Source organism: Rhinoderma darwinii, chromosome 4, assembly GCF_050947455.1.
Source record: "Rhinoderma darwinii isolate aRhiDar2 chromosome 4, aRhiDar2.hap1, whole genome shotgun sequence".
NCBI lineage: Eukaryota > Metazoa > Chordata > Amphibia > Anura > Rhinodermatidae > Rhinoderma > Rhinoderma darwinii.
Window position 1 is genome coordinate 401090541 of NC_134690.1, and position 15480 is coordinate 401106020.

Sequence of the window (15480 nt, forward strand, 5' to 3'; positions counted from 1 at the left end):
TTCACTACGGGGGCGAGGTTTCCATTTGCTTCGTGTGAATTGCAGCAGAGAAAGGTTACTCCAATCTTCCGACCAGAGACAAAGCAGCCTACGCCCCGCTCCTTGTCCTCAAACCTAGATCATAGCCGTCTGTCAGGAAGAGTAATAAGGAGGGGAGATACAATGTATACAGAATTCCTCTAACGGAATGGCATGAGTTTAAAGAAATATGGTTGCCGTCTTCCAGAAACAGCGCCACTCTTGGCTGTGGGTTGTATTGCAGCTCAGACCAATTCACGCCAGGGGCGGCACGGTTTCTGGAAGAGAGAAGTCATCTTTTGTAATCTCATACCAACCCTTTAATTGAAGTTTCCCTGACACAACTGATTCTATAATGCAGAACGATTAGACAGGAAGCAGAGTTATTACACAACAGAAGTGTCGCTCATGCTTTTATTTAACAGCTCATTACAAATATACAGATTGCAGCCCCGAGTCTGCAGGGCTATGACATTCAGCAGTCAGTTTAACAAATACAAATGATCTTTCTTGAAGGGCACGTACACTTCCGCTACCAATTATTTGTATTGATCTTAAAACAAAATGAAAAAAAAAAAAAAAAAAGTGGCTTTTCAAATTTTCTTTAAAAAAAAAAATAAAAAAAAATAAAATATGATGTGTATACAGCTCCTATGCAAACCTGGGTGTCTCTATGGTTACAGACTACAAAAAAAAAACACGTGTAGTCTGATCCTGCAATCCTGTGTAAGGCCCCATGCCCACGACCGTGAAAAATCTCCATAATTGTAGACCACAATTACGGACCTGCCCATTTCTATTGGTCGCGGACACCGTCCCGTATCGCTACGGATAGGTGTCCGTGCCGTAGAACCGTGGCGGAAAATATAGATCATGTCCTACTTTTCGTTTTTTACAGTCCGTGCTCCCATACATTGTACAGGGTTTGTTTGTAATCTGCAACCATAGAGACACCTAGATCTGCATAGGAGCTGTATACACAAAACGGTAGTGTTTTAATCAAAAATATTTGCTAAATTAAGTTGCTTAATTTTAGCAAAAAAATTATAATTTAGTCAAACTGTGTACATTCCCTTAAACCAAACATACTCGAATAGTATGAGAAGGGGAGGATGAGATGTGACATTTTCAAAAATCTTAACCCCCGTGCTGCAATACAATACAGACACTGTTCACACTCGCACACACTGCAGTAATGCCTCCGTTACAAGACTGCAATGCTGCGCTATTCTTTACGGTTACAGTAAATAAGAAGTTACCGTCCGGTAGTCATCATCCTGCTCCACCTCCACTTTCCTCTCCTATAGCAGATCTATGCAGGATTGATCTGTCCGGCAGAGCAACAAGTCCACTCACTGCCTGTAAGGGGCGCTAACAGAAATTAAGTGTGGCTTTAAACATTTCATTCCATGTTTTGTACTAATCTCCAGTTGTAACATGTATTATACTCCAGTCACATCCAGAGCTGCACTTAGAGACTGCTTGGAATCTATAAGCAATGTACTGACACATTTTTAACAGACATCTCTAAATAGTTAAACTCAGACCCTAATACAATGTATTCTGCGGTGTATTCTATTAGAGCTTGTGATTTCTCATCATATAAGACGGCTGTATAATGCCTCCTGTAAACATGACATTATTCACAATACAGCGCAGTCTAAACTACGCAACCCTGAGCTAGGAGGAGGCAGAAGGAAGACGTAAGCGCAAAGCGGAAATCTGCAGGGTTCTGAATGCAGCTCTGGATGTGATTGGAGTAGAAGGTTTGTTACATTATAGGATGACCTGTCCCATTATGCAAGTGCAATTTCTATAAGATGGGATATATTTTGGAAACCATCAGGTGGAGCAGCTAGAAAACGGTTAATTTCCGGTGCATCTCACAGCTAAAAACAATTCATAAGCCATATGTGGGCTGTACATAGAATATATTTCTCTACTCACATTCGAAGCTGCATTAAAGAAATGCTGCTGCTGTTCTGCTAGTGCTCAGAGTGCAAGACTCCAGCTCTCCCTGCTGCTTCAGTGGCTGCAAGACTCAGAGCTGTGAGAGAAACAGTGGACAGAGAACAGAAACTACATCTTCTCAAATGCGATGCAGCAAAGTGCAAATCTATATAAAAATAAGATCTTGGGGGAGGGGGGGGGGGTGTCTGTCACCACGATTTTACCAAATACCAGAATTGTGAACGCAGCTCTGGATGTAACTGGAGAATAAAACCTGATGTACGAGATAATAAAGCCAACCTATCTTCATATTATCCAACATTATATTTACACTTTCAAAACCGTTGTTTTAGAAAAGAGAAAATAAAATGTTTCTGCATCTACAAAACTGCTCTGGAGGCGACTGCTGTAAAAAGTTCTATCCTGTGCGGGCTCTTTAAGAAAAATTCTCTTTTAAATTATAAAACTTTATATTTATTTAAAAAAAAAAAAAAAAGTAACATTGTAACAAATGAGTGACTTGTGAAATACTGAGGTGCCCATTTAACCCCCTGCTTCACTGTAATAACCCAACCAGGCATCATTGCCTTTCAGGACTCTGGGAAAGCTGGGTGATAATCTTTTTGTATTGCTTGGGTGGCCTTGTTGGTTTTTACCCAGCTTTCCCAAAATACAAAAACAAATGACTCCTTCCTTTCTGCTACACAGTAACATAGGAACCCCTGGGACCTGTAATGGCAATCTTATCAGATGTCACCCAGCTTTCCGAGGGGCAGATAACCACTGGACAGAGAAGTAATCCATTTAGAATGATGCATTTTGCAGATAGGGGGTTGCCTGTTGATAAAAACTAAGGCAAAGGTTGTTTTGTAAATTTCCAATTGAATACGAGCTTCTTGAGGCGTAACGGAGAGGATCTCCGCTCCCGCAATCAACACCGGAAAAATGGCGAAACGCAATCAGTCCAGAAGAGGAAATCACTTCATGATCGTAACACAGGAAAGCCTGGAGTCTCCTTGAATGAAGAACTGCACTTATTATGTATCACATCTTGCTTTTAGGCCAATTACAGACCCTGTCACCTGACTGCAAAAGAGCTCTGAGAATCAGGTCTTCTACTCCAGTCACATCCAAAGCTGCACCAGCATTCCACAGGTTTCCTGTGGGTTTGTAGCCTGCTGCACCTAAAACTTTAGGGTTGTGTATATCAGCTGAACGCCATTCCAACTAGCAGCTAGTAAAATTGTGAACGCAGCTTTGGATGCGACTGGAGTATAAAGCTTTCCAATTTGCTCAAGTTCAAAAGACGATAAAAGTATTTTCAAAATGACTCCACACTAAGTAAAGCTGCGCTATACATTCATAGGAAGGCGTCACATGACTGAGGCATGAGCCGAGATGCACCTCATGGCTCAATGCCCTAAATCTCTATAAACGGATTTACAGCTTTAGCTCCTTAACCCGCACCTTCCTGTTTATCGTCACACAATGCACCCCAAAAGTTGTTGCGAGACGTTAGGGCAGAAGTGAGTGCATTGGTGAAGTATCTCCTGCCCTGTAGCAAAAGAAAAGGAGAAAATCCCCAGAATATAAAGAATGAATTCATGTAAAGATAATTACAAAAAGTGCATTAGCTTTAAAAGTGCTTATGTTCAGCTTAGTGCTCGCCTATAATGAGGGCGCGTTCCCACGTAGCGGCACCACCCCAACTACCGCACAACACACACACACACACATATGAGATAAGGCCCACCCTTGAACTCCATGTTGTATTTTCAATTTAAAAATCGTCCAATATTCCACACAGATTCATTTCTTGATATATCTTTGAAAGGGTCAGAAATCAGTTTTCCGATACAGAGCTCCAAATCCCCTGCACAGACAAAGTCCGCCTGCAGCCACCACTAGAGGGAGCTCACGGCATACTGTTTATTGAGGTCAATGTATAAATGTGTGCTGTGAGCTCCCTCTAGTGGTGGCTGAAGGCAAACAGAATTTTGTAATTAAATTGTATTTGGGAGGTGGAGCTCTGTATCTAAAAAACGGAGCTGCGTCCACTATGAAGAAATAATCAGTGCAGAAAGTTGGACCTAAAAAACCCCTCAAACAAACAGAGAAAAAAATGGTGGGGTGAACATTCACCGCAATCGACGCTCTTTGTTGGCCACATTGTGCAAATATCCACTCTCTATAACGCAGACCCATGACGTCACCCAGACCCATGACGTCACCCACTGGTGGGAAGTTCTGAATTGGCTGCACCTGTTATTGGGGTCTTTATCACAAGACAAGACATATGATGGTGGTTCGAACACCAAGACACCCCAATGTTGGCCTTGTTACCCCAGGCTCGGGGTGAGGGGAGACATTCTTGACTATAATTACATTCTAATGACAAACAAAAGGATAAAAAAAACAGACAAAAACATTCAGATGAAGCCCAAAATTCCCAGATCTCACAAAAAAAGTCCAGTCCTGTAAATGTGCATCACCCGGGGTCAGCAGATCTCGTCCACTAGTTTGGATCCATTGATCCCCCTGTACGTCACTCTGCCAGGTCTGACCAGGATGCCGTGGTTTGGTTTGCAGTGGAAATATCGCTTGTCACCGACAGATCCATCGTTCTTTCCCTTGGCAGAGCGGAGTTCCAGTCCTAACCACACGCCCGGGGCAAAGTCTGTTGGACCAATGTATCGTATGACGGCGATTTCATTGGAGCTGGTCAGCAGGACCTGGGAACCTTTGTGCAATTTCACACCTCCGTCACTTGTGCTGGTGGAACTGGTGCTGCTCCAGCTGCGGCGGAGAGTCGGCTTCCGAGGTCTGTCCACAAGAGAGGCAAAAATATGGTTACTGCAATATCACCACGTGGGAGAAGGGACGAGTCACCTGCTACGACAACATTCACAGTTGTCACTTTTCAAGATCCCATCAGCGATCGCAAGACCAAGCAAAATACTAAAACATAAAAATACTACTCTGTCCCCACCTGTACTAATCCCTATGAGAAGTGCAGAGAATAAAGCGGGGCCTAAACGCAGGGAATATGTGAAGGAGTAAATTATTGGTCCCTGGGTGTAAAGATACTTTTACACCAGCCAATTCTGGCCGCTGCAACGAGCGCCGATCAACAGGACAGTTCGCTGATGGGTGCTAGATTACTCCTTATACAAGGGGCAATGTATGGGGATGAAGGCTCGTTACTCCGATCACTCGTCCTCATACATCATGTCGTCCTCCCGTTATTTGAACGCTTGTCTGCCCGATAACAGCCCATTGTAAAAGGGCCTTTAATTCTTCCACTGCCCGAGACCACCAGGGAATCTAAAATTAGTTTAAATTCTGGTCTTCCCCATCACCTGTTCTCTAAACGTAGGTGTGTCTGAAAAATACAGTAACTACTAAAATACAAGAATATAACTACTATAATACTGCTCCTATATACAAGAATATAACTACTATAATACTGCCCCCTATATACAAGAATATAACTACTATAATACTGCCCCCTATATACAAGAATATAACTACTATAATACTGCCCCCTATATACAAGAATATAACTACTATAATACTGCCCCCTATATACAAGAATATAACTACTATAATACTGCCCCCTATATACAAGAATATAACTACTATAATACTGCCTCCTATATACAAGAATATAACTACTATAATACTGCTCCTATATACAAGAATATAACTACTATAATACTGCCCCTATATACAAGAATATAACTACTATAATACTGCCCCCTATATACAAGAATATAACTACTATAATACTGCCCCCTATATACAAGAATATAACTACTATAATACTGCCCCCTATATACAAGAATATAACTACTATAATACTGCTTCTATATAGAAGAATATAACTACTATAATACTGCCCCTATATACAAGATTATAACTACTATAATACTGCCCCCTATGTACAAGTATATAACTACTATAATACTGCTCCTATATACAAGAATATAACTACTATAATACTGCCCCTATATACAAGAATATAACTACTATAATACTGCCCCTATATACAAGAATATAACTACTATAATACTACCTCCTATATACAAGAATATAACTACTATAATACTGCTCCCTATATACAAGAATATAACTACTATAATACTGCTCCTATATACAAGAATATAACTACTATAATACTGCCCCAATATACAAGAATATAACTACTATAATACTGTTCCTATATACAGGAATATAACTACTATAATACTGCCCCTATATACAAGAATATAACCACTATAATACTGCTCCTATATACAAGAATATAACTACTATAATACTGTCCCCTATATACAAGAATATAACTACTATAATACTGCTCCTATATACAAGAATATAACTACTATAATACTGCCCTCTATATACAAGATTATAACTACTATAATACTGCCCCCTATATACAAGAATATAACTACTATAATACTGCTCCTATATGCAAGAATATAACTACTATAATACTGCCCCCCTATATACAAGAATATAACTACTATAATACTGCCCCTATATACAAGAATATAACTACTATAATACTGCTCCTATATACAAGAATATAACTACTATAATACTGCCCTCTATATACAAGATTATAACTACTATAATACTGCCCCCTATATACAAGAATATAACTACTATAATACTGCCCCTATGTACAATATAATACTATAATACTGCCCCTATATACAAGAATATAACTACTATAATACTGCCCCCTATATACAAGAATATAACTACTATAATACTGCCCCCTATATACAGGAATATAACTACTATAATACTGCCCCTATATACAAGAATATAACCACTATAATACTGCTCCTATATACAAGAATATAACTACTATAATACTGTCCCCTATATACAAGAATATAACTACTATAATACTGTCCTATATACAAGAATATAACTACTATATATACTGCCCCTATATACAAGAATATAACTACTATAATACTGCTCCTATATACAAGAATATAACTATAATACTATACTGCCCCTATATACAAGAATATAACTACTATAATACTGCCCCTATATACAAGAATATAACTACTATAATACTGCCCCTATATACAAGAATATAATTACTATAATACTGCTCCTATATACAAGAATATAACTACTATAATACTGCCCCCTATATACAAGAAATATAACTACTATAATACTGTCTATATACAAGAATATAACTACTATAATACTGCCATCTATATACAGGAATATAACTACTATAATACTGCTCCTATATACAAGAATATAACTACTATAATACTGTCCCCTATATACAAGAATATAACTACTATAATACTGCTCCCTATATACAAGAATATAACTACTATAATACTGCCTCCTATATACAAGAATATAACTACTATAATACTGCCCCTATATACAAGAATATAACTACTATAATACTGCCCCTATATACAAGAATATAACAACTATAATACTGCCTCCTATATACAAGAATATAACTACTATAATACTGCTCCCTATATACAAGAATATAACTACTATAATACTGCCTCCTATATACAAGAATATAACTACTATAATACTGCTCCTATATACAAGAATATAACTACTATAATACTGCTCCCTATATACAAGAATATAACTACTATAATACTGCCCTATATACAAGAATATAACTACTATAATACTGCCTCCTATATACAAGAATATAACTACTATAATACTGCCACCTATATACACGAATATAACTACTATAATACTGCCCCTATATACAAGAATATAACTACTATAATACTGCCCCATTATACAAGAATATAACTACTATAATACTGTCCCCTATATACAAGAATATAACTACTATAATACTGCCCCCTATATACAAGAATATAACTACTATAATACTGCTCCCTATATACAGGAATATAACTACTATAATACTGCCTCCTATATACAAGAATATAACTACTATAATACTGCTCCTATATACAAGAATATAACTACTATAATACTGCCCTCTATATACAAGAATATAACTACTATATAATACTGCCCCTATATACAAGAATATAACTACTATAATACTGCCCCTATATACAAGAATATAACTACTATAATACTGCCCCTATATACAAGAATATATCTACTATAATACTGCCTCCTATATACAAGAATATAACTACTATAATACTGCCTCCTATATACAAGAATATAACTACTATAATACTGCTCCTATATACAAGAATATAACTACTATAATACTGCCCTCTATATACAAGAATATAACTACTATAATACTGCCCTCTATATACAAGAATATAACTACTATAATACTGCCCCTATATACAAGAATATAACTACTAGAATACTGCCCCCTATATACAAGAATATAACTACTATAATACTGCCTCCTATATACAAGAATATAACTACTATAATACTGCCCCCTATATACAAGAATATTAACTACTATAATACTGCCCTCTATATACAAGAATATAACTACTATAATACTGCCTCCTATATACAAGAATATAACTACTATAATACTGCCTCCTATATATAAGAATATAACTACTATAATACTGCTCCTATATACAAGAATATAACTACTATAATACTGCCCCCTATATACAAGAATATAACTACCATAATACTGCCCTATATACAAGAATATAACTACTATAATACTGCCGCCTATATAAATATAACTACTATAATACTGCCCCTATATACAAGAATATAACTACTATAATACTGTCCCTATATACAAGAATATAACTACTATAATACTGCCCCCTATATACAAGAATATAACTACTATAATACTGCCCCTATATACAAGAATATAACTACTATAATACTCCCCCTATATACAAGAATATAACTACTATAATACTGCTCCTATATACAAGAATATAACTACTATAATACTGCCCCCTATATACAAGAATATAACTACTATAATACTGCTCCTATATACAAGAATATATCTACTATAATACTGCTCCTATATACAAGAATATAACTACTATAATACTGCTCCTATATACAAGAATATAACTACTATAATACTGCCCCCTATATACAAGAATATAACTACTATAATACTGCCCCTATATACAAGAATATAACTACTATAATACTCCCCCTATATACAAGAATATAACTACTATAATACTGCTCCTATATACAAGAATATAACTACTATAATACTGCTCCTATATACAAGAATATAACTACTATAATACTGACCCTATATACAAGAATAGAACTACTATAATACTGCCTCCTTTTACAAGAATATAACTACTATAATACTGCCTCCTATATACAAGAATATAACTACTATAATACTTCTCCTATATACAAGAATATAACTACTATAATACTGCCCCCTATATACAAGAATATAACTTCTATAATACTGCTCCTATATACAAGAATATAACTACTATAATACTGCCCCTATATACAAGAATATAACTACTATAATACTGCCCCTATATACAAGAATATAACTACTATAATACTGCCCCTATATACAAGAATATAACTACAATAATACTGCCCCCTATATACAAGAATATAACTACTATAATACTGCTCCCTATATACAAGAATATAACTACTATAATACTGCTCCCTATATACAAGAATATAACTAGTATAATACTGCTCCTATATACAAGAATATAACTACTATAATACTGCCCCAATATACAAGAATATAACTACTATATTACTGCTCCTATATACAAGAATATAACTACTATAATACTGCTCCTATATACAAGAATATAACTACTATAATACTGCCTCTATATACAAGAATATAACTACTATAATACTGCCCCTATATACAAGAATATAACTACTATAATACTGCCCCTATATACAAGAATATAACTACTATAATACTGCCCCTATATACAAGAATATAACTACAATAATACTGCCCCCTATATACAAGAATATAACTACTATAATACTGCTCCCTATATACAAGAATATAACTACTATAATACTGCTCCTATATACAAGAATATAACTAGTATAATACTGCTCCTATATACAAGAATATAACTACTATAATACTGTCCCCTGTGTAATGTAAATGTTTCCTGGCAGATATTTCACTATACATCACACATTACAGACATGCAGGAATATACTTCGGGATCAGGGTGACCTTATATTCTTCCTTGTTTGATACTAAAAATGACTAGAAAATAATCGTTTTAGCAGTTGATATTTCTGTACATTGAGGAGAGCAGAACATTTCGGGCTTTTATCTGGGGGTCTTGCTGCATTTGTTTTCGGGGAGCGGCAGGTCCTCGGATTCATTAATGCGCTGCTAAAAGCCCTGGAAGACTGGAGATGGGAATCATTAAATGTGGACCCCGCTGTGAGCATTTATTGCTCGGTGCCGCTCCGAGATGGTGACGCAGAGCGGCTTTTAATTTATCGCTTGTGACATGCTCTGTTTTCGTTTAACCAGTCGACCCTATTACCAGCAAAATGAGCGGGGCCGCTATTAGGAATAAAGTCGACATGAAGTTGTCCATTATGTATCAGAGGCTAAAAAAAGAAAATTGTCCAATCCTCCTTCCTCGGAAAACATTCGCTTGTTCTATGTCGCTACTTTTAACCAATATTTAAAGGGGTACTACTCTTTAAGTCGGATGGGTAGCAGCTTAGAAGAATATGAATCATCACGGGGAAGCAAAACAGGGATGAAGTATATACTGTATATGAGAGCTTCATACCGTTATCCAATGGCAGGAGAATCATTTTATGATCCAACACATCCACTTTAACTATTTCATTGCTAAAGACGTCATCAATTTAAATGACACTCAAAACTTTAGGCAAAGCACTCAAGTAGGGGCAACAGGATGAAAAGTTGTACCCCCTGGTTCTGTGTCTGTGTAGGGGAGAGAGAGGAGAAGCTGCAAGTGAGAGAAGGAGGCAGGATCACAGCCGGTTACGGTCATCTCTCCCCTGTACAGATTTCAGGGACCGCAGGAGGGATACAGAAACTATTCTTCACGTGAATATGCGCACATATCAGGGTGAGAAGATGAGCAGTTGCCCATGTAATCACCCCCTGCACCTTATGGCGATATTTGTATCTCAGATTGCTGGACTTTTTGATTTTGTGAGGCTACGGGTATGTGGACACAGACATAAGCGACATGTGTGACCTCTGCAGACCTTGTACTTTTAGGATTAGTCGATGTTGTGCGTCTCCGGCGGTCAGACTTTTAGCCACAAACATGACTTTTTATGCATTTTGGACACAAAGTTACACGGTCAAAAAAAAATGCATGAAGGCGCCCATAAGTGTAAAGTGTCATTTCTACAATGTGTCAGGTGAATACTTTTAGAAAAAATCTGGGTATAGGGGGTAGAATAGGATTTTCTCATGAATCAAGTTTTATTGTGCAATTCAAAAGTCTAAATATTGTCGAAGGACAATCTTCACAGCTCAACATGAACGGAGTGCTAACTTTGGCCCCTTGAAGTGAAAATACAAGTCCCCGAGTCTTCTTACCATCAGGCTTTTAATATCTCGATCAACTATCACCAACAACCACTCAAGGCCGCCATAAAAGTCCCCACAGGAGACGTTAAGAAACTTTCTAAAGACCCTAAATGGCAAAGAAGTCTGTTATGTTATGTGGAGTTCAATTCTTCTTTGCCTCCTCTGATTTGTGTCAGTCTTCACTGTAATTCTGCCATTCTATTCATGAACAAGGAGGTTCAGGATGAGCAGTGTTTTAGACTGTGTTGCAGCACCCGGCATCGTGAGAGGTCAGATCACCTTACATATAATAAAGGCGGTGACGATCCTCACTACGCAGCGCTGCATCTGCAATCTATGAGGCCTCCTGGAATAAATCTTTAAAGGGCAAGTTCACCTTTGGAAAAAAATCCTTGAAAATATCTCTTCACCCGTAGTCTCCAGGCAACTTGACAGAGGCTGAAGAATGGGGGGGAAATTGCAGCGTCCACATATGCCGAGCAGAGAGAGACCCATAAACACCGACCCGAGCCCGAAACTGCTGCCAAAGACGCCTCAACTAAATACTTATCTGAAGGGAATAAATTATGGATTCAATTATTTTGTGTGTTTGTGTAATGAATGCGGATCATGTTTTCACTTTTATATCAATGTGAATGTCACCTCCGAGGCCTATATATAAAATAATCTACATACAAAAGTGGAGTCACTGTGTGCGTACAGATGTAGTGAACGGGCATCACTGAATAGAAGAACTGTATACTGGGGGCTGCAAATGTGAAAATACACGAACAACTAAGTACTGGTCAAGTAATGTATGTACAGTGACTCCACCAGCAGAATAGTGAGTGCAGCTCTGGAGTATAATACAGGATGTAACTCAGGATCAGTACACAATAAGTAATGTAATGTATGTACACAGTGACTCCACCAGCAGAATAGTGAGATCAGCTCTGGAGTATAATACAGGATGTAACTCAGGATCAGTACAGGATAAGCAATGTAATGTATGTACACAGTGACTCCACCAGCAGAATAGTGAGTGCAGCTCTGGAGTATAATACAGGATGTAACTCAGGATCAGTACAGGATAAGTAATGTAATGTATGTACACAGTGACTCCACCAGCAGAATAGTGAGTGCAGCTCTGGAGTATAATACTGGATGTAACTCAGGATCAGTACAGGATAAGTAATGTAATGTATGTACACAGTGACTCCACCAGCAGAATAGTGAGTGCAGCTCTGGAGTATAATACAGGATGTAACTCAGGATCAGTACAGGATAAGTAATGTAATGTATGTACACAGTGACTCCACCAGCAGAATAGTGAGTGCAGCTCTGGAGTATAATACAGGATGTAACTCAGGATCAGTACAGGATAAGTAATGTAATGTATGTACACAGTGACCCCCACCAGCAGAATAGTGAGTGCAGCTCTGGAGTATAATACAGGATATAACTCAGGATCAGTACAGGATAAGTAATGTAATGTATGTACACAGTGACTCCACCAGCAGAATAGTGAGTGCAGCTCTGGAGTATAATACATCATGTAACTCAGGATCAGTACAGGATAAGTAATGTAATGTACGTACACAGTGACTCCACCAGCAGAATAGTGAGTGCAGCTCTGGGTATAATACAGGATGTAACTCAGGATTAGTACAGGATAAGTAATGTCATGTATGTACACAGTGACTCCACCAGCAGAATAGTGAGTGCAGCTCTGGAGTATAATACAGGATGTAACTCAGGATCAGTACAGGATAAGTAATGTATTGTATGTACACATTGACTCCACCAGCAGAATAGTGAGTGCAGCTCTGGAGTATAATACAAGATGTAACTCAGGATCAGTACAGGATAAGTAATGTAATGTATGTACACAGTGACTCCACCAGCAGAATAGTGAGTGCAGCTCTGGAATATAATACAGGATATAACTCAGGATCAGTACAGGATAAGTAATGTAATGTATGTACACAGTGACTCCACCAGCAGAATAGTGAGTGCCGCTCTGGAGTATAATACAGGATATAACTCCGGATCAGTACAGGATAAGTAATGTAATGTATGTACACAGTGACTCCACCAGCAGAATAGTGAGTGCAGCTCTGGAGTATAATACAGGATATAACTCAGGATCAGTACAGGATGAGTAATGTAATGTATGTACACTGTGGCTCCACCAGCAGAATAGTGAGTGCAGCTCTGGAGTATAATACAGGATGTAACTCAGGATCAGTACAGGATAAGTAATGTAATGTATGTACACAGTGACTCCACCAGCAGAATAGTGAGTGCAGCTCTGGAGTATAATACAGGATGTAACTCAGGATCAGTACAGGATAAGTAATGTAATGTATGTACACAGTGACTCCACCAGCAGAATAGCGAGTGCAGCTCTGGAGTATAATACAGGATGTAACTCAGGATCAGTACAGGATAAGTAATGTATGTACACAGTGACTCCACCAGCAGAATAGTGAGTGCAGCTCTGGAGTATAATACTGGATGTAACTCAGGATCAGTACAGGATAAGTAATGTAATGTATGTACACAGTGACTCCACCAGCAGAATAGCGAGTGCAGCTCTGGAGTATAATACAGGATGTAACTCAGGATCAGTACAGGATAAGTAATGCAATATATACGCAGAGTGACTCCGCATGTTATGTAGATTCGCTCTGTATATTAAATAGTGTTCACATGTGGATATAGCAATTCTCTAATATAATGTCATTAACCCTTTGATCTGGGGGAGCGCTTTTATTTGCTGGGAGTAATTCAAGTTCAGTTTCCGGCCTGTCATATTCCACAGACTATATAGTACCTGAATGGGATCCAGGGTCCGGCATGTTGTTATAGGATCCCTCCTCCCGCTATAACAGCAGCGATTGTATAATAACATTTTATTAAGGAATTGCTATGAAAGCTAAAATACTTTGCAGCGCGGCTCCGAGTTGTCTCTTTCACTTTAACAGAAGAGGAGGAGACGTGGAGCGTTCAAAGTCGGCTATTTATCAGTTTCAGTAGTGAAGCGCGGTCCTGCGGGGGTTCATCATACTCCTCCTTCACAGAGACGGATTAGGTCTCCAACTTTCAGAAAACTCTTCTGTCACTTAAAGGTCCCAGGATAACCCGGCAAATAAGTGCAAAGTCATCAAAAAAAACAAGAACATCCCACCCATCTCCAGCGGCGCCGTCTAACACAGACACAAGGTATAGGCAATGTAGAGCAGCAGGGTATGGATTTCGGTGACATTCCTATAATCCTGCATGCCCAGGACCAGCAAGGTGCCGGATTATCTGAGATTTTATTATTTACTATTTAGTTTTTGCTGCTTCTTTAGCGCTGACATATTCCACAGTGTTGCAACAGAGCAGCTATCACAGGACAGTTAAACCATTATATTCCAAGGAACAGAGCGGCTGTCAAAAAAAAAAATTCTCTTAAAGGGACAGAACGTCCATGGAAGGACAGCTGCTCTGCTCTCACCATCAGAGATCACTGCTAATATACTAAAATGTCTGCCAACCACCATGAACGGTTTTGGGGTCCTACCCTGTCCAAGTTGCATCTGCTCCTAAGATTAATATATATCAGCCTGGAGCTCACAGAGGATGGTCTAAACAGGATACAATGGTAACAACAAATCAGCTGTTGGAAGTATTAGGTCTGATCAGATCGTCAGCCACTCAATGTAAACAAGAACGCTCTCATTCACAGACAGCAAGCAGAGATCTTGAGAATGTTGGGAAAATGCAGCATAAAGTTTACTAGAAAGTTACAGAACTTTTCCCATTCAATGGTTAATGGTTCTTAAAATGGCATTTCATTTGGGATTTTGTTGGTTAACCCCATAAAGCACACAACACATTATTCTTCACGTCTTACCGGCCGAATGAGTGTCGCCTGTCCAGGTCTTTCTGTAAAGCAGTTGTAGATGTAGAACTGAGGCTTCTTTTGAACC

The 15480-nt window shown here is 38.2% G+C and overlaps 1 protein-coding gene across 3 annotated transcripts in view; it reads right to left on the reverse strand.

Annotated features, from left to right (window-relative positions):
• Positions 1–418: 418 nt before the first annotated feature.
• The window catches only part of CLIP4 (CAP-Gly domain containing linker protein family member 4), an 86582-nt gene continuing 71520 nt past the window's right edge, over positions 419–15480 (reverse strand). For all 3 annotated transcript variants that reach the window (XM_075863448.1, XM_075863447.1, XM_075863449.1), the window contains 2 exons: positions 15405–15480; positions 419–4791 (listed from right to left, as the gene is read on the reverse strand). In XM_075863448.1, the coding sequence (XP_075719563.1) occupies positions 4467–4791; positions 15405–15480 (401 nt within the window). In that variant the 3' untranslated portion in view covers positions 419–4466. The remainder of the gene's footprint in view (positions 4792–15404) is intronic.